Source organism: Prunus avium, chromosome 5, assembly GCF_965620075.1.
Source record: "Prunus avium chromosome 5, drPruAviu1.hap1.1, whole genome shotgun sequence".
NCBI lineage: Eukaryota > Viridiplantae > Streptophyta > Magnoliopsida > Rosales > Rosaceae > Prunus > Prunus avium.
Genome location: NC_142288.1, coordinates 25410794 through 25428491, shown reverse-complemented (window position 1 = coordinate 25428491; position 17698 = coordinate 25410794). Strand labels below are relative to the sequence as shown.

The 17698-nt window shown below is 38.6% G+C and overlaps 4 protein-coding genes across 11 annotated transcripts; all 4 read right to left on the bottom strand.

Moving 5' to 3' along the window:
• Window positions 1-2564: 2564 nt before the first annotated feature.
• Window positions 2565-15903, bottom strand: LOC110745209 (mitochondrial pyruvate carrier 1). 2 transcript variants are annotated; one of them, XM_088253216.1, is made up of 5 exons: window positions 15778-15903; window positions 3381-3548; window positions 2945-3062; window positions 2794-2848; window positions 2565-2704 (listed from the first exon to the last, which is right to left on the bottom strand). In XM_088253216.1, exons 3-5 carry the CDS (start codon window positions 3035-3037, stop codon window positions 2565-2567), a joined length of 288 nt encoding a protein of 95 aa, XP_088109342.1. In that variant the 5' UTR covers window positions 3038-3062; window positions 3381-3548; window positions 15778-15903. The 2 variants fall into 2 exon arrangements, with proteins under 2 accessions (XP_088109342.1, XP_088109343.1); XM_088253217.1 differs by lacking the exon at window positions 15778-15903 and adding an exon at window positions 15272-15397.
• Window positions 4289-7272, bottom strand: LOC110745206 (4-coumarate--CoA ligase-like 9). Of its 2 annotated transcripts, none has more exons than XM_088253207.1 (6): window positions 6107-7272; window positions 5685-5871; window positions 5422-5567; window positions 5244-5311; window positions 4754-4859; window positions 4289-4657 (listed from the first exon to the last, which is right to left on the bottom strand). In XM_088253207.1, the coding sequence occupies exons 1-6, from the start codon at window positions 7151-7153 to the stop codon at window positions 4532-4534; spliced, it is 1680 nt and encodes a 559-aa protein (XP_088109333.1). In that variant the 5' UTR covers window positions 7154-7272; the 3' UTR covers window positions 4289-4531. The 2 variants fall into 2 exon arrangements, with proteins under 2 accessions (XP_088109333.1, XP_088109334.1); XM_088253208.1 differs by having other exon boundaries at window positions 4754-4856; window positions 6107-7271.
• Window positions 9541-10249, bottom strand: LOC110745203 (mitochondrial pyruvate carrier 1-like). The gene is made up of 4 exons (XM_088253209.1): window positions 10139-10249; window positions 9988-10042; window positions 9762-9897; window positions 9541-9623 (listed from the first exon to the last, which is right to left on the bottom strand). Exons 1-4 carry the CDS (start codon window positions 10232-10234, stop codon window positions 9584-9586), a joined length of 327 nt encoding a protein of 108 aa, XP_088109335.1. The 5' UTR covers window positions 10235-10249; the 3' UTR covers window positions 9541-9583.
• On the bottom strand, window positions 13493-15919 carry LOC110745205 (mitochondrial pyruvate carrier 1-like). Of its 6 annotated transcripts, none has more exons than XM_088253210.1 (6): window positions 15778-15916; window positions 14756-14918; window positions 14323-14437; window positions 14172-14226; window positions 13947-14082; window positions 13493-13807 (listed from the first exon to the last, which is right to left on the bottom strand). In XM_088253210.1, exons 3-6 carry the CDS (start codon window positions 14410-14412, stop codon window positions 13768-13770), a joined length of 321 nt encoding a protein of 106 aa, XP_088109336.1. In that variant the 5' UTR covers window positions 14413-14437; window positions 14756-14918; window positions 15778-15916; the 3' UTR covers window positions 13493-13767. The 6 variants fall into 6 exon arrangements, with proteins under 6 accessions (XP_088109336.1, XP_088109339.1, XP_088109337.1 ...); XM_088253213.1 differs by having other exon boundaries at window positions 14834-14918; XM_088253211.1 differs by lacking the exon at window positions 15778-15916 and adding an exon at window positions 15272-15413.
• Window positions 15920-17698: the final 1779 nt, after the last annotated feature.

Sequence of the window (17698 nt, the reverse complement as noted above, 5' to 3'; positions counted from 1 at the left end):
GTACTTGGCTTTATGACTCCGTATGACTATTTCTCATCGAACTTTACCAAAATCTCCCCTCATTATTATATTTTCAAACTAAATATATGTGTTTATTTTAAATCTTAGTGATTGATTTTGATTATATATTTGAAAGCAATATAAATTTGCGATGGATTATGCTTAACCTAAACCAACAATAGGGTATTTACTAACCCTGAACACGTCAGAGATTAACTATAGTGTGCCTAAAACTAACAATACATATACAACTTTTGAATTCTCGCAAGAAACAAACACTCAACCAACAAAGAGTTGATGCAATTATTACAACTCGAGAAACTGTAAATACACCAAAAAAAAAAAATTACAACTCGATAATTTTTTATTATTTTATATATAAATAAATAAGTCATGAAGATTGAAAGATTAGAAGAAAAAAAAAACCTCACACAACTAATAGCAAGAAACTCACAGTAATTACAACTCGGAAATAATTGCACATCTTTCATAATGAAAATTACATGTTTTCGATTCAAAAGTTTTGGAGTTAGTTTTACACAAAATGTTCATCTCTCTCAGTAGCACTACAATCTAAATTCAGTTTGTTTGGTTAGTTATGATGAAAGAAATTTAGCAAAAGGGATAAAAAGAAATCAGCAATCAAGCAATCAACCTGCTATGGCTTCTAAAATGCACCCAAAATAATATAGGTCATCCTTCTAATGGTTAACCCGTCCGATTTTTGGTATTCTCTTGTGCCTTGGCAAACCATGATGCCCTTCTCTCCTCTTGGCAGATCTTGATGACTTTGGTTATGCATCATTTGTAGAGCAAAGTGTTGATGTTCCTTTAGTAAATGTTGTTTGGTTTCTAAGATTTGGTGTAGTTTGTTATTAACATCCAAAAACTCTATGAGTTGTCTGGTTTTCTCTTGTAATTCCCAAAAAAATTGTTACATTTGCTAAGTAGTCTAGTTTCTCTAGGAGAGTTATGCCGGTTAGCAGCCATGTTTTGTCCTTAAAGTAACTGACTTGATCTAGGACAACTTAGACGGTAGATAGGGGTTTTTAGACAAGTTCTTTGCGATTTATTCTCTCTAGATTGTTTCAGCTCTAGAGTTGACTCTAAAGTTTACCCATGCCCGTCGTATTGCTAATCGATATGGCTCTCTATGTACTTTTTCAATTGATCTAATAAAATATTATCGCTTGTTAAAACTATTAACACAAATCATTAACTACTTTGCTTGGTATTGATTTAACAAAGAAAGCCGAATAATGGACGAATAACGTCATTATTGAAATGAATAAATTTTATGGTTTAACTTACTCATGAGTTATATGACGCTTAACAAATCAGTTGGAAATAAATGCATCATCAATACTTGGCCGATAAATACACTTTGTTTGCCATCAAAATCAAAAGAAAAGTAATAGAATTCTACAAAATAAAAATATAAGGAAAAAATAATGGCAAGTCTCAACAATACAAATTTGGTGTTGGTGATTGGAACAATAATGATAATAATAAGCTCATCACCACCTGCAGCTGCAGAAGTTGCAGCACCAGCCTCAACCTCAACGACAGTTTCTCTATCGGAATGCCGCAAAAGAATTCGCAATAACTGTGGAAACATAATACATAATAACGTGCTGTATGGCGACGATTTTGACCAGGAAATGATCTATTGCATTGAGCTTTCACAGATGGGTGACGCCTGCCATAGAGCCTTGGTCGATGCAGCCCTTGCTCAAGCTCCTCCACAAGTAAACAAATCAAGGCATGGAGTATTAGTAGAGCCCAATGGAAGATTTGTGATTATTGGACTCAAGCTCTTCCAACATGGTGGGGGTGAAGGGACTATTATATCTCATCCTTACCCGATCTTTTCCTAAATAAAAGTGATTATTGGCCTATCCAAAATCACTCCCAAACGAGCCCTAAATACTGTAAACAAAAATATTTCTTATTCATCTAGTTTTATTTATTTTTTTGCAAGGATGATCTAAAAAACACATTGATATTAAAACTGAGTGGTTGAAGAAACATTATTATTAAAATAAATAAATTCGTAGTTTAACGTTTTGAGAGATGTCTCCAATTTTGCTATATTCTTATGTCACAGTCACTGATTTCTTCCAGAAGTTTTTATTTATTTAAAATCAGGGGTACTGTTCCCTCAGTGCATACAGTTATGGATCTTTTTTCAACTATTGTCTACTGTTGGGTCTTGCACTTTGCTTACGTGTACAACAAAAGGAAATGCAAGCATGAGATCCTTCGAATTGAATAAACCTGCAACAGAAGTTGCTTCTACTGGTTCTTCAAGAACATGGAGTGTAGGTGGTGGTGGCAGTATCTTATGTTTTCGGCAACGAACCGGGAAGGGAATGAAAGAAGCAGCAAGCTACTCGGACGCCGGTTCATACTTCTTCTGGGTAAAGTACCTATAATAAAGCAAGCAAAAAACAATAAATCTAAGGATATTGTGTTTTTAGGCAATTGACAACTCAACTAAAGAAAGCAATTTGTCATTTTATCATATATTTAAAATGAAATTGATGATAAAATCTGCTAGTCACTTACCCCTGACCCCTTGCCCAGCGAGAAAGTTGATAGAGTTGGACAGTCTCATTTGAGACATGGCATGCCAGAAGTAGATAGTTGCGAGGCTGTACCATCCATGCGAATCTCATAAACAATGCAGAATAAACGCACATTGCTGCAGAACCAAATCCAAATTAAATTTACTCCTGCCACATAATATATACTGAAAATAACTTACATCCTTGAAAACCAGTTATTTTGGACCTGCTGTCATGTTGCCAGAAATCATTTCTGGAGGTTTGTTCATATCCGCCAATCCCTTTTAAATCAACCCGTTATGATCAGAATTAGTCAAAAACCAAGAAACCTCATTTGAAATCAAATACATTTTAGAAATTATGGAAGTGAAGCATACAGCGGCAACGAAGCCCCAGTTTGCAACAGGTCCCCAAAAGTGAGTTGTTTTTGGACCAACTGGACTGTTCAAGAATGCTCGGAACAACGCCATATTTGATAACTGCCGCTTAGAATCTCTGTAAAGTCGGAAGAAGAAAAAGACAATTCAACAATGACAAGATACAGTGCCAGCAGCACATATGGGTAAAATCTGAACATAGGCCTTGTTTGGCATGCAGGATTGGATAGGATTATTACATAGTACTATATTATACGGGATCATATTTAACATCTTTAATCCTATCTTATGATTGGTGTTACATGGGATAAAGAAGTTGGATAATGCTAAAAATTGCTGTTTCAGACATGAAAATTGAACACTGGCTAACAAACAAACTTTTCAACTGAGGAGCTAGCTAATCAGGGTGTTTTAACTTGAAACCAGTTGACCATACTAGCTATGCCAAATTCTTAACTCCCGGAGATGACCCCAACCGATATCATATAGCAAGTATGCGAAAACATAAACTCACTGTGAGAAGGAGTTTGCCTATTTCACAAGCTCTTTTTTTTTTTTTTTATCCCAGCAATTGGGTTAATGCCGTATCAATCTTTGATCCACTCTGAGAAGAACAAAACCACCATATGAAAATTTTCATTTTCACAACAAGAATTCAACTTCCATGTGTCGAAACAACGAATGCATTAGAGCATCAAATTACTGTTTAATTGCTTAAATGAACATCAGAAATCATTGAAGCAGTTAAAAGTCAAAACTAGAACTTCAAACGATATACCCAATTGCAGTCTCAGTCACACACACATGTACAGACATTTAAACATTGCAAATACCCGTGAAATGTAAAAGGGAAACAAACCCAAATTCAATATTGTATGATCAAATGAAAAATTCAAGCTTTATCCTAACCTAAAAGAATCTCAAATATTGTCAGAGAATTCAATCATTAAAACTCACATGGCAATCGAAAAAAAAAACGCAAGATCTTAATCGGCGAAGATGATGAAGGAGAAGCACAGGGGACGAAGGAGACACCGGCCACAGAAGAATCTCTTATGACAAAGAAGTCCAGAAAAGAAATAATCGGAGATGACATGGTTTGGTTAGAGATGGGTGAGGTTCGCTGGAAACAGCTCAAGTTCGCCGGAGGTGATTGGTGAAGAACCTAGTTTTTGTGAGAATGCGAAGGTAAAAGAGTCCCACATTGGAAAGTTGAGAAACCTAGCAAGGGCTTATAAGGAGTTGGGCTACTCCCCTCATTGCCAATTGGTTTTGGGGTGGAACCTCAACTTCCTTCAGTTTTATCGGGGTTTGTTTGTTCTATATTTTTTAAGGTACAGTGCATTAAGCACGAAGGGGCTAATGATGAATTTCAAACTATCTCACAGAAAAATGTTCTGGATATACAAGACCCAAATAATGTGGACAGGGGAAAAAGAAACGAAACATAAGGATCTGATCAGAAAAAATATCCAACTGTGAATTCCAAGATTGCGTGTTTACATGCTAAAGAACATAAACAAGTTGATATGTTGAATTGGAATGCAATGCTCGGCAAGCTTTCTTCCTTTGTTGTGAATAAGTAAATCATGAGATAGATGAACGGCTAGATAGAGCATGACTAATGAGCTCCCTCCTCAAGATCTTTCCTGCCTGAGATTTTGGAATCGAGTTGATAAACAATACACGTCGAATCTTCTTGTAGGGTGCAACCTGCAATAAGAAACCAACTTCAATGTGATGGCCTGTAACATACAACTTCAAGAGAACTGGAAGTGCGGATTTTTTTACAAGTATTCAGGAGCATACTTGTTTTGCAACAAAATCCATAACTGCAGCCTCATTGATATTGCTTCCAGGCTTTCTAACTACATAGGCCATGGGAATCTGCCCTGCTTCTTCATCGGGATACCTGCTTCAGAAACGCAATCGAGCAGAAATCAGAACTAGTATACCTTGAGGAGGTAAACAGATACATGAGATGTACTGCAAATTCTTTCAGAATCTTCCACCATGTGACCATGCTACTTAACTATGCAAGACAGTGGGGGCAATATCATCAGCAAAATATCCATGAACATTTTCTTCACCTCATATAAATTTTTTTTCTGCTTCAATGTTTCATATGTTCTTGAGTATTTTCTTTTCTCAGGTAAGTACTTCTAAACTTTTAAGAAATGACATTTTCAAACGTGGCAAATAAGAGATTACAGTCATCAATTCCAAGATTGATGCCATAGAACATGAAAAGAAACTAGCTTTTTCACAAGCAAAGAATGTCATGGTACTAGATACATACGGAATCACAGCAGCGTCAGCAATGTCAGGATGGGATTGAAGTATAGGCTCCAACTCAGCTGGGGGTACCTGCAATTTGTTCCGGACATAGAGAGACCAAACAACAATGGACTGATCAAATACTTATACAACAATCTTTGTCATGAGTTTAACTCTCAAAGGATCTCACTTGCAATCACCTGATAGGCCTTGTACTTGATCAACTCCTTTAACCTGTCAACAATGTAAAGGAACCCCTCATCATCAAAGAAACAAAGATCACCAGTCTTCAACCACCCGTCTGAGCTCAAGGTCTCTGCAGTTGCCTTGTCATCTCCTATATAACCTGCAAATGGTTTTACAAAGATCAGTTAGATTTGAAACTACATTGTCTCTCACTCACACTAACAAAAAGGTAATGGTGTCACGGCTCATGGCTATTTCTGCAATGTTGGACACTTACCTTTCATGACTGTTGGACCTCGCAGCCACAGCTCGCCCATCCGGCCAGGAGGTAAGGCCTCTCTGGTTTCGGGGTCAACAATCTTGGCTTCCATATTTTCGGATAAGCGGCCCACAGAAGCATACCGTTTTGACTCTTCCGGGTCTATCATCCTCGTAACCCCTCCCCCTTCGGTCAAACCGTATCCCTGAACAAACCATAATATTATTCAAGCATTTGTCACGGAAGCAACCCCCATTTCCATTTTGGTATTATTTGGTCACAAAAGCAACCACTCACACACATTGACCTTGCTAGATTCAGAAGCTCCTCAATTACCCTTATCCCCATTCCTTTTAAATAATATATATTAAAATAAAATCAACCGCCTAAATTTAAACTGCCGTACATAATTCCGACAACGGATAATTTGATTTTCTGACCTGCACAATTTCCACATTGGGAAATTTCTCAGTGAATCTCTCAGCAACCTCCTTCCCCAGAGGCGCGCCGCCACAGCAGATACGCCGAAGCGAGCTGAGATCGTATTTCTGAGCCAGCTCGGACTTCCCCAGAGACACGATCAGCGGCGGCGACACCGGCATGTAGCTGACCTTGTACCTCTCCACGGCCCTCAGCATCGCTTCGAAATTGAACCTCTCCCTTAAAACCAAGGTCTCGGCCATCGTCACGGCCAGAACCAGCATGAAGAACCCGTACACGTGGAACAGAGGCACCGTGAACAACGAGACGGTTTGCTCATCGGGTAGGGTCGGGTCGGGTTCGCGTCGCTGCGCGTGGGCGGCTAGTTGGGCGATGAAGTTGCGGTGAGTCAAGAGAACGCCTTTGACTCGTCCGGTGGTGCCGGATGAGAAGAGAATCGACATCGAGTCGGTTTGGCTAACCTCGATTCCGAAGTCTGGTCGGGTGTCGGATGATCCGACCTGATTGAGCATGGACAGGAACTCGGGTGAGTCCAGGAGGATTATGGTGCGGAGCTCGTCCCTGGGGAGCTTGTGAGCGGTTGCTGACGTGGCGAAAGCGATGGAGGGTCGGCTGAGTCGGACCTGGTGGGCAATCTCGGACTCGGACCCGATAGGATTAGCGGGCGAAACGACGACGCCTAAGGCGAGGAGGGAGAAATAGAGCACGGGGACATGGAGGGAAGTAGGCGAGAGAATGAACGCCACGTGGCCTTTGGAGAGAGCGGGGGCAAGGGACTGGAGGGAGAGAGTGAGGGAGTGGACTTGACCGATGAAGTTCTCGTACGAGACATGGCGGCCGGACTCGGAGTCGATGAGGAGGGTTGTGGTGGGCGCGGGCGCAGAGGATTGGAGGAGGGAGAGAGCGAAATGGGTGATGGAGAGGGGTTGGGAGAGAGGCGGGAGTGGGAGTGGAGGTCGGAGAGTGTGGAAAGTCTTGGTTTGTGGACAGTAGCCGCTCTTTGGATGGATCCTATCCCTATGGTTGGGATTTGTTTCGTCCGCCATGGTTGATTAGAATTGGAGCTCAGCCACAGCCAGACAGTATCATGGTAGGTAGGTGGATCTTGAGGACCTTAGTGTTAGCATACCTAACTTAATTTTTATAATTTTGCGTGTGATCATGTCTTAACACTAAAAAACACAAACGCAAATGACTAACTAATTTGCTTGGTATTAAATTAACAAAGAAAATCCAGCGTTATTATTAAAATTAATAAATTAATTACTAGTAGTTAATTACACAAACATGATCCATACTTTGTCGGCCTATATATAAATACACATTGTCTTGATTCTCAAGAAACTCTGTATCGGATTTCAGTGTCGGATTGGGAATGAAACGAAATACGTAATAATATGTTGCATGGTGCTTTGCGAGATGGGTGAAGCCTGCCACAAAGAATTGGTGAATGCATGCAGCTCTTGCACAACCTCCTCCCGAGTCCCAACGTAAACAAAACCAAGGCTTTGAATATTAGTACATCACAGTGGGCCTTTTATGACTCCGTATGACTATTTCTCATCGATCTTTACCAAAATCTCCCCACATTATTATATCTTCAAACTAAATAAATGGGAGGCTTTGGGGTCGGTGGCTTCCCATACCCCTTTCTTGCCCCTGCTTTCTTCTTGCTTCTTTTGATTTTTTTTTATAAAATGTTTTTCTTTACTGCATACTTGGTTGTGGCTGGGTTTGATCCCGTGGGACTTTCACAACAAAGTTTGTGGCAGAGAGTGGAGGACAATTAGAACGACAAGTTTCAGAACTAAGGGTTTATTTCTCATCCGATTTTCGTTATTCTCCCATACCTTGACAGACCATGATGCTCTTCTCTCCTCTTGGCATATCTGGATGACTTTGGTTGTGCATCAATTGTAGAGCAAAGTGTTGATGTTCCTTTAGCCAGTGTTGTTTGGTTTCTAAGATTTGGTGTAGTTTGTTATTAAAGTTCAGAAACTCTATGAGTTGTCTAGTTTTCTCTTGTAATCCCCAAAAATTTTGTTGAATTTGCTAAGTGGTCTAGTTTCTCTAGGAGAGTTATGCCGGTTAGCCGCCAGGTTTTGTCCTTAAAGTAACTGACTTGATCTAGGACAACTTAGACAGTAGATAGGGGTTTTTTTATACAAGTTCTTTGCTATTTATTTTCTTAAGATTATTTCAGCTGTAGAGTTGACTCTAAAGTTTACCCATGTCCGTCGTATTGCTAATCTATATGGCTCTCTATGTACTTTTTAATTGATCTAATAAAATATTATCACTTGTTAAAACTATTAACACAAATCATTAACTACTTTGTTTGGTATTGATTTAACAAAGAAAGCCGAATAATGGACGAATAACGTCATTAGTGAAATGAATTAGTTTAACTTACTCATGAGTTATATGACGCTTGACAGATCAATTGGAAATAAATTCATCATCAATACTTGGCCGATAAATACACTTTGTTTGCCATCAAAATCCAAATCAAAATCAAAAGAAAAGTAATAGAATTCTACAAAATAAAAATAATGGCAAGTCTCGACAATACAATTTTGGTGTTGGTGATTGGAACAATAATGATAATAATAAGCTCATCACCACCTGCAGCCGCAGAAGTTGCAGCACCAGCCTCAACCTCAACGACAGTTTCTCTATCGGAATGCCGCAAAAGAATTCACAATAACTGTGGAAACATAATACATAATAACGTGCTGTATGGTGACGATTTTGACCAGGAAATGATCTGTTGCATTGAGCTTTCACAGATGGGTGACGCCTGCCATAGAGCCTTGATCGATGCAGCCCTTGCTCAAGCTCCTCAACAAGTAAACAAATCAAGGCATGGAGTATTAGTAGAGCCCAATGGAAAATTTGTGATTATTGGACTCAAGCTCTTCCAACATGGTGGGGGTTAAGGGACTATTATATCTCATCCTTACCCCGATTTTTTCCTAAATAAAAGTGATTATTGGCCTATCCAAAATCACTCCAAAACGAGCCCTAAATACTGTAAACAAAAATATTTCTGATTCATCTAGTTTTATTTATTTTTTGCAAGGATGATCTACAAAAACACGTTGATATTAAAACTGAGTGGTTGAAGAAACATTATTATTAAAATAAATAAATTAGTAGTTTAACGTTTTGAGAGATGTCTCCAATTTTGCTATATTCTTAAGTCACAGTCCCTGATTTCTTCCAGAAGTTTTTATTTATTTAAAATCAGGGGTATTGTTCCCTCAGTGCATACAGTTATGGATCTTTTTTCAATTATTGTCTACTGTTGGGTACAACAAAAGGAAATGCAAGCATGAGATCCTTCGAAGTGAAGTGAATAAACCAACCGCTGAAGTTGCTTCTACTGGTTCTTCAAGAACATGGAGTGTAGGTGGTGGTGGCAGTGTCTTATGTTTTCGGCAATGAACCAGGAAGGGAATGAAAGAAGCTGCAAGCTACTCAGACGCCGGTTCATCCTTCTTCTGGGTAAAGTACCTATAATAAAGCAAGCAAATAACAATAAATCTAAGGATATTGTGTTTTAGGCAATTGACAACTCAACTAAAGAAAGGAATTTGTCATTTTATCATATATTTAAAATAAAATTGATGATAAAATCAGCTAGTCACTCACCCCTGACCCCTTGCCCAGCGAGAAAGTTGATAGAGTTGGACAGTCTCATTTGAGACATGGCATGCCAAAAGTAGATAGTTGCGAGGCTGTACCATCCATGCGAATCTCATAAACAATGCAGAATAAACGCACATTGCTGCAGCACCAAATCCAAAGTAAATTATACTCCTGCCACATAATATATACTAAAAATAACTTACATCCTTGAAAACCGGTTATTTTGGACCTGCTGTCATGTTGCCAGAAATCATTTCTGGAGGTTTGTTCATATCCGCCAATCCCTGTTAAATCAACCCGTTATGATCAGAATTAGTCAAAAACCAAGAAACCTCATTTGAAATCAAATGCATTCTAGAAATTATGGAAGTGAAGCATACAGCGGCAACGAAGCCCCAGTTTGCAACAGGTCCCCAAAAGTGAGTTGTTTTTGGACCAACTGGACTGTTCAAGAATGCTCGGAACGACGACGCCATATTTGATAACTGCCGCTTAGAATCTCTGTAAAGTTGGAAGAAGAAAAAGACAATTCAACAATGACAAGATACAATGCCAGGGGCACATATGGGTAAAATCTGAACATAGGCCTCGTTTGGCATGCAGGATTGGATAGGATTATTACATAGTACTATATTATACGGGATCATATTTACCATCGTTAATCCTATCTTATGATTGGTGTTACATGGGATAAAGAAGTTGGATAATGTTTAAAATTGCTATTTCAGACATGAAAATTGAACACTGGCTAACAAACAAACTTTTCAACTGAGGAGCTAGCTAATCAGGGTGTTTTAACTTGAAACCAGTTGACCATACTAGCTTTGCCAAATTCTTAACTCCCGGAGATGACCCCAACCGATATCATATAGCAAGTATGCGAAAACATAAACTCACTGTGAGAAGGAGTTTGCCTATTTCACAAGCTCTTTTTTTTTTTTTATCCCAGCAATTGGGTTAATGCCGGACTCGGAGTCGATGAGGAGGGTTGTGGTGGGCGCGGCCGCAGAGGATTGGAGGAGGGAGAGAGCGAAATGGGTGATGGAGAGGGGTTGGGAGAGAGGCGGGAGTGGGACCGGAGGTCGGAGAGTGTGGAAGGTCTTGGTTTGTGGACAGTAGCCGCTCATTGGATCGATCCTATCCCTATGGCTGGGATTTGTTTGGGTCGCCATGGTTGATTAGAATTGGAGCTCAGCCACAGCCAGACAGTAATCATGGTAGGTAGGTGGATCTTGAGGATCCTTTATTTTATATTTGAGTTGTATGGATTGAGCCAGTCAGATATATAATAATTGAGCCAAATCATTGTGATTTAGCCAAACGCAAAGACTTGGATTTGTCTGCTTTTGGAGGAGGTGGTGCAAGAAGAGCTGCACTGCATTGACCAAGTCTTGTTTATCCATTTGTTTGCTATTCATCAACGGTTGGTTGGAACTTGGAAGTCGCTAATTTGACCTTAGTGTTAGTATACCTAACTTTATTTTTATAATTTTGCGTGTGATCATGTCTTAACACTAAAAAACACAAAATCACCAACTCAACTAATTTGCTTGGTATTAAATGAACAAAGAAAATCCAGCGTTATTATTAAAATTAATAAATTAATTACTAGTATAACGTTTTGTGATGAGTTAATTACACAAACATGATCCATTGTCTTGATTCTCAGTCTCCAACACTCAAGAAACGAAATGCGTAATAATATATATGTTGCATGGTGCTTTGGGAGATGGGTGAAGCCTCCCAACGTAAACAAAACGAAGGCTTTGAATATTAGTACATCACAGTGGGCCTTTTGTACTACTTGGCTTTATGACTTCGTATCACCATTTCTCATCGATCTTTATCAAAATCTCCCCACATTATTATATCTTCAAACTAAATAAATGGGAGGCTTTGACGAATTTTATCAACACAATTATGTGTTTATTTTACATCTTAGTGATCAATTTTGATTATATATTTGAAAGCAATACAATTAAAAATGTTCATCTCTCTCAGTACCACTACAATCTAAATCATTCAGTTTGTTTGGTTAGTTATGATCAAAGAAATTTAGCAAAATTGGTCAAAAGAAATCAGCAATCAAGCAATCAACCTGCTATGGCTTCTAAAATGCACCCAAAATAATATAGTTCATCCTTCTAAAAAACCAAAAAACTCAGAAAGAAAACAAGTGAAGAAATCCTTTGGGGTCGGTGGCTTCCCATACCCCTTTCTTGCCCCTGCTTTCTTCTTGCTTCTTTTGATTTTTTTAAATAAAATGTTTTTCTTTACTGCATACTTGGTTGTGGCTGGCTTTGATCCCGTGGGACTTTCACAACAAAGTTTGTGGCAGAGGGTGGAGGACAATTAGAACGACAAGTTTCAGAACTAAGGGTTTATTTCTCATCGGATTTTCGGTATTCTCCCATACCTTGACAGACCATGATGCTCTTCTCTCCTGACTTTGGTTATGCATCAATTGTAGAGCAAAGTGTTGATGTTCCTTTAGTCAGTGTTGTTTGGTTTCTAAGATTTGGTGTAGTTTGTTATTAAAGTTCAGAAACTCTATGACTTGTCCGGTTTTCTCTTGTAATTCCCAAAAAATTTGTTGAATTTGCTAAGTGGTCTAGTTTCTCTAGGAGAGTTATGCCGGTTAGCCGCCAGGTTTTGTCCTTAAAGCAACTGACTTGATCTAGGACAATTTAGACGGTAGATAGGGGTTTTTATACAAGTTCTTTGCGATTTATTCTCTCCAGATTATTTCAGCTGTAGAGTTGACTCTAAAATTTACCCGTGTCTGTCGTATTGCTAATCGATATGGCTCTTATGTACTTTTTAATTGATCTAATAAATATTATCTCTTCTTAAAACTATTAACACAAATAAACATTAACACAACTCATTAACTACTTTGCTTGGTATTGATTTAACAAAGAAAGCCGAATAATGGACGAATAACGTCATTAGTGAAATGAATTAGTTTAACTTACTCATGAGTTATATGACGCTTAACAGATCAATTGGAAATAAATTCATCATCAATACTTGGCCGATAAATACACTTTGTTTGCCATCAAAATCCAAATCCAAATAAAAATCAAAAGAAAAGTAATAGAATTCTACAAAATAAAAATAATGCCAAGTCTCAACAATACAATTTTGGTGTTGGTGATTGGAACAATAATGATAATAATAAGCTCATCACCACCTGCAGCTGCAGAAGCAGAAGTTGCAGCACCAGCCTCAACCTCAACGACAGTTTCTCTATCGGAATGCCGAAAAAGAATTCGCAATAACTGTGGAAACATAATACATAATAACGTGCTGTATGGCGACGATTTTGACCAGGAAATGATCTGTTGCATTGAGCTTTCACAGATGGGTGACGCCTGCCATAGAGCCTTGGTCGATGCAGCCCTTGCTCAAGCTCCTCCACAAGTAAACAAATCAAGGCATGGAGTATTAGTAGAGCCCAATGGAAGATTTGTGATTATTGGACTCAAGCTCTTCCAACATGGTGGGGGTGAAGGGACTATTATATCTCATCCTTACCAGCCATAAATACTGTAAACAAAAATATTTTCTGATTCATCTAGTTTTATTTATTTTTTGCAAAGATGATCCACAAAACACATTGATATTAAAACTGCGTGGTTGAAGAAACATTATTATTAACATAAATAAATTAGTAGTTTAACGTTTTGAGAGATGTCTCCAATTTTGCTATATTCTTATGTCACAGTCACTGATTTCTTCCAGAAGTTTTTATTTATTTAAAATCAGGGGTATTGTTCCCTCAGTGCATACAGCTATGGATCTTTTTTCAATTATTGTCTACTGTTGGGTCTTGCACTTTGCTTACGTGTACAACAAAAGGAAATGCAAGCATGAGATCCTTCGAAGTGAATAAATCTGCCGCAGAAGTTGCTTCTACTGGTTCTTCAAGAACATGGAGTGTAGGTGGTGGTGGCAGTATCTTCTGTTTTACGCAATGAACCAGGAAGGGAATGAAAGAAGCAGCAAGCTACTCGGACACTGGTTCATCCTTCTTCTGGGTAAAGTACCTATAATGAAGCAAGCAAATAACAATAAATCTCCGGATATTGTGTTTTTAGGCAATTGACAACTCAACTAAAGAAAGCAATTTGTCATTTTATCATATATTTAAAATAAAATTGATGATAAAATCAGCTTGTCACTTACCCCTGACCCCTTGCCCATCGAGAGAGTTGATAGAGTTGGACAGTCTCATTTGAGACATGGCATGCCAAAAGTAGATAGTTGCGAGGCTGTACCATCCATGCGAATCTCATAAACAATGCAGAATAAACGCACATTGCTGCAGAACCAAATCCAAATTAAATTTACTCCTGCCACATAATATATACTGAAAATAACTTACATCCTTGAAAACCAGTTATTTTGGACCTGCTGTCATGTTGCCAGAAATCATTTCTGGAGGTTTGTTCATATCCGCCAATCCCTGTTAAATCAACCCGTTATGATCAGAATTAGTCAAAAACCAAGAAACCTCATTTGAAATCAAATGCATTTTAGAAATTATGGAAGTGAAGCATACAGCGGCAACGAAGCCCCAGTTTGCAACAGGTCCCCAAAAGTGAGTTGTTTTTGGACCAACTGGACTGTTCAAGAATGCTCGGAATGCCATATTTGATAACTGCCGCTTAGAATCTCTGTAAAGTTGGAAGAAGAAAAAGACAATTCAACAATGACAAGATACAGTGCCAGCAGCACATATGGGTAAAATCTGAACATAGGCCTTGTTTGGCATGCAGGATTGGATAGGATTATTACATAGTACTATATTATACGGGATCATATTTAACATCTTTAATCCTATCTTATGATTGGTGTTACATGGGATAAAGAAGTTGGATAATGCTAAAAATTGCTATTTCAGACATGAAAATTGAACACTGGCAAACAAACAAACTTTTCAACTGAGGAGCTAGCTAATCAGGGTGTTTTAACTTGAAACCAGTTGACCATACCAGCTATGCCAAATTCTTAACTCCCGGAGATGACCCCAACCGATATCATATAGCAAGTATGCGAAAACATAAACTCACTGTGAGAAGGAGTTTGCCTATTTCACAAGCTTTTTTTTTTTTCTCCCAGCAATTGGGTTAAAGCCGTATCAATCTTTGATCCACTCTGAGAAGAACAAAACCACCATATGAAAATTTTCATTTTCACAACAAGAATTCAATTTCCATGTGTCGAAACAACGAATGCATTAGAGAATCAAATTATTGTTTAATTGCTTAAATGAACATCAGAAATCATTGAAGCAGTTAAAAGTCAAAACTAGAACTTCAAACGATATACCCAATTGCAGTCTCAGTCACACACACATGTACAGACATTTAAACATTGCAAATACCCGTGAAATGTAAAAGGGAAACAAACCCAAATTCAATATTGTATGATCAAATGAAAAATTCAAGCTTTATCCTAACCTAAAAGAATCTCAAATATTGTCAGAGAATTCAATCATTAAAACTCACATGGCAATCGAAACAAAACGCAAGATCTTAATCGGCGAAGACGATGAAGGAGAAGCACAGGGGACGAAGGAGACATCGACCACAGAAGAATCACTTATGACGAAGAAGTCCAGAAAAGAAACAAGAGATCGGAGATGACATGGTTTGAGCCAGAGATGGGTGAGGTTCGCTGGAAACAGCTCAAGTTCGCCGTAGGTGATTGGTGAAGAACCTAGTTTTATCGGGGTGATATGATGAAGATTGGATTCGAGGAGAAGGCTTGGTGTGGGCAAGCCCACCAAACAGGCCCATGACTATTAGAAGTGAATTTGCCACCAATCTGCCTGTAACGAAACTTGCTCCTGAAAACTCAGCTAGAAATGCTCTCACTGGCCTGAAAACTCAGATGCGGACGGTACCTACTCCCACCCCTAACTCTAACATAGTTCTAAAACGCCCACAACTACCGTGATGATGGTAATGATTGATATATACGTCAGCTATGTATGTATGTACGAGAGACGTACCTTATCGGAGAAATAGCCGGAGTGATTGGGGACGATCGGCTATTGAATTACAGAGTAGGGTCTCTGGAGGGGGATCCCGGTAAGCTAACAAGGTCTGAAGCATGCGATTTTCTTTTTAAAAGTCTATTTCTAATTTTTAATTTTTAATTTTTTGGTCAATAGAAGCAGGCGATTGGGAACAATATGAAATGGTACTGTTATTCAGCGCCAATGTTATTATGACACGTGTCAAAGTAGAGATTTTAACCAGTGAAGTACTGCTCTGTCTCCATCATCCAGTATTGTTGGAGTAGCTAGTTTGTAAACATATGGTTTGCACACATGGAGTCCTAGCTCTCAGGCTCAGCTGCCTGCCCCATTTCCACATTGGCTCAACTCAAGTAGGAGTTTCCTACTTTTTGTTTGAATTTCGTACTTTTTTTGTTCATCTGATGTACCATAGAAACTTCTGGAAGGTATTTCTTACCTGCATTGCTCGGCCCATGTTTCCACCATTTGAAGGTACAAAGATATCACTTGCTCAGAGAGACAATGTAGTCAATGGCAGCCAGAGCTGAAGTTCTCCGTCTCGCCCAACATCTCCTTTGTCAGTCCCCAAATGCCTCACCTCCTGCGCTGTATATCCATGCACCTCTTGGAGCTCCTAGAGCCTTAAGAAATCTGCATTAGCACAACTTGTGAACATGCCACTGAAAAAAATAGGTACTTCAAACTGTAAAGTGACAACTCTGCGGTTCTTCTACTATACCTTGCTATTTCCAATGCATTTAGAGGGCAGAGTCCAGGAAGTCACCGCTGGATGTAGCAAATGTTTACTCATCCAGTGAGGTATTCGGGTTGAGACTCCAAAATCTTGGTGATAATGTCATCGTATTCGGGGCCTAAACCAGTGAGGCATCCGGTTCTGACCCACACATCCTTCTCTAGCCAGAGTTGGAGTGCAATGTAAGGCCCTTCAATCCACATTCTGTTATAAAAAATATAAAAAATATAGTTTTCCTTTTCCGTAAAGCCAAACACAAAAAAATATTATATTATAAATAACATATAAATAAATAGGAAAGCTTTTAAGGTATAACGAAATTGAAGAAAACAAAATAATAGGTAAGTAAAAGGAAAATAAATAATAAGTAAGAAGGTGAGTTTGGTACGGTGAAGCACGTCAAAGACGCTGTCCTAAAGCCTTTGTAGCCTCCCTACGTGCAGGTACTGACGGTCTACAAGACTCCAAGATACGACCCCTTGTACACAAACTCAAGATCCGCTATGAGCACGTTCATAGACGGATATGGGTATCCAAGTCACAGAACCATTGCCAAAATAATAATATAAAGTAGAGAATATATATAAAAGTAGAAAAGGAGAGAATCAGTTTATGGTGGTGATTGTGGTATGTGATATTCTGATGGTGTAATGTGTGTGTCTCAAATGTGAAGGAGGAGTGGCCTTTTATAGGCATCAAAAAACAAGTAACCTTCACCAACCATAAAAGTTCACCAACCAAAAATTAAGGCATTCACCAACCAGAAATAAAACATGAATATTAAATATTTATAACCCCCACAATAAATCAAATAAAACAGCCAAAATAATTAATTAAATAAAACGGTTAAATTTTTAAAACCTTTTAAAATTCCAACAATCCCCCACAAGGTTTTTAAAATTTTACCGTGACAAAAAAAACAGTGAAAAATATATAATATATATGGCAATATAATACTATGTAATAGGTGTAGGTGCCTTCCGGGCTTGAACCTTCACTTAGTGATGATAGTCTCCATTTGAGGAACCTGAGTGTACACAGTATTGAACTCGGCACCTTTGACCAAACTTCAACATATCCCACACATAGTATTAGTTGAGACTTGGATGCGGGGTAGCGCTATTTATGGCCATGCGCTAATCTTGATTCTCATGAGAG

What these genes read in the sequence shown, in the direction of transcription:
- LOC110745209 (XM_088253216.1), bottom strand. Translation starts at nt 3,037, where the DNA reads ATGGCGTTGTTCCGAGCATTCTTGAACAGTCCAGTTGGTCCAAAAACA. An exon ending in ACTGGGGCTTCGTTGCCGCT is followed by an intron (nt 2,849 to 2,944) that starts GTATGCTTCACT and finishes TTGATTTAAAAG; the next exon opens with GGATTGGCGGATATGAACAA. An exon ending in TTCTGGCAACATGACAGCAG is followed by an intron (nt 2,705 to 2,793) that starts GTCCAAAATAAC and finishes TTGGTTCTGCAG; the next exon opens with CAATGTGCGTTTATTCTGCA.
- LOC110745206 (XM_088253207.1), bottom strand. Translation starts at nt 7,153, where the DNA reads ATGGCGGACGAAACAAATCCCAACCATAGGGATAGGATCCATCCAAAG. An exon ending in CCAATGTGGAAATTGTGCAG is followed by an intron (nt 5,872 to 6,106) that starts GTCAGAAAATCA and finishes TGGTTTGTTCAG; the next exon opens with GGATACGGTTTGACCGAAGG. An exon ending in AGGTCCAACAGTCATGAAAG is followed by an intron (nt 5,568 to 5,684) that starts GTAAGTGTCCAA and finishes AACCATTTGCAG; the next exon opens with GTTATATAGGAGATGACAAG.
- LOC110745203 (XM_088253209.1), bottom strand. Translation starts at nt 10,234, where the DNA reads ATGGCGTCGTCGTTCCGAGCATTCTTGAACAGTCCAGTTGGTCCAAAA. An exon ending in ACTGGGGCTTCGTTGCCGCT is followed by an intron (nt 10,043 to 10,138) that starts GTATGCTTCACT and finishes TTGATTTAACAG; the next exon opens with GGATTGGCGGATATGAACAA. An exon ending in CGCTGGGCAAGGGGTCAGGG is followed by an intron (nt 9,624 to 9,761) that starts GTGAGTGACTAG and finishes GCTTTATTATAG; the next exon opens with GTACTTTACCCAGAAGAAGG.
- LOC110745205 (XM_088253212.1), bottom strand. Translation starts at nt 14,412, where the DNA reads ATGGCATTCCGAGCATTCTTGAACAGTCCAGTTGGTCCAAAAACAACT. An exon ending in TTCTGGCAACATGACAGCAG is followed by an intron (nt 14,083 to 14,171) that starts GTCCAAAATAAC and finishes TTGGTTCTGCAG; the next exon opens with CAATGTGCGTTTATTCTGCA. An exon ending in CGATGGGCAAGGGGTCAGGG is followed by an intron (nt 13,808 to 13,946) that starts GTAAGTGACAAG and finishes GCTTCATTATAG; the next exon opens with GTACTTTACCCAGAAGAAGG.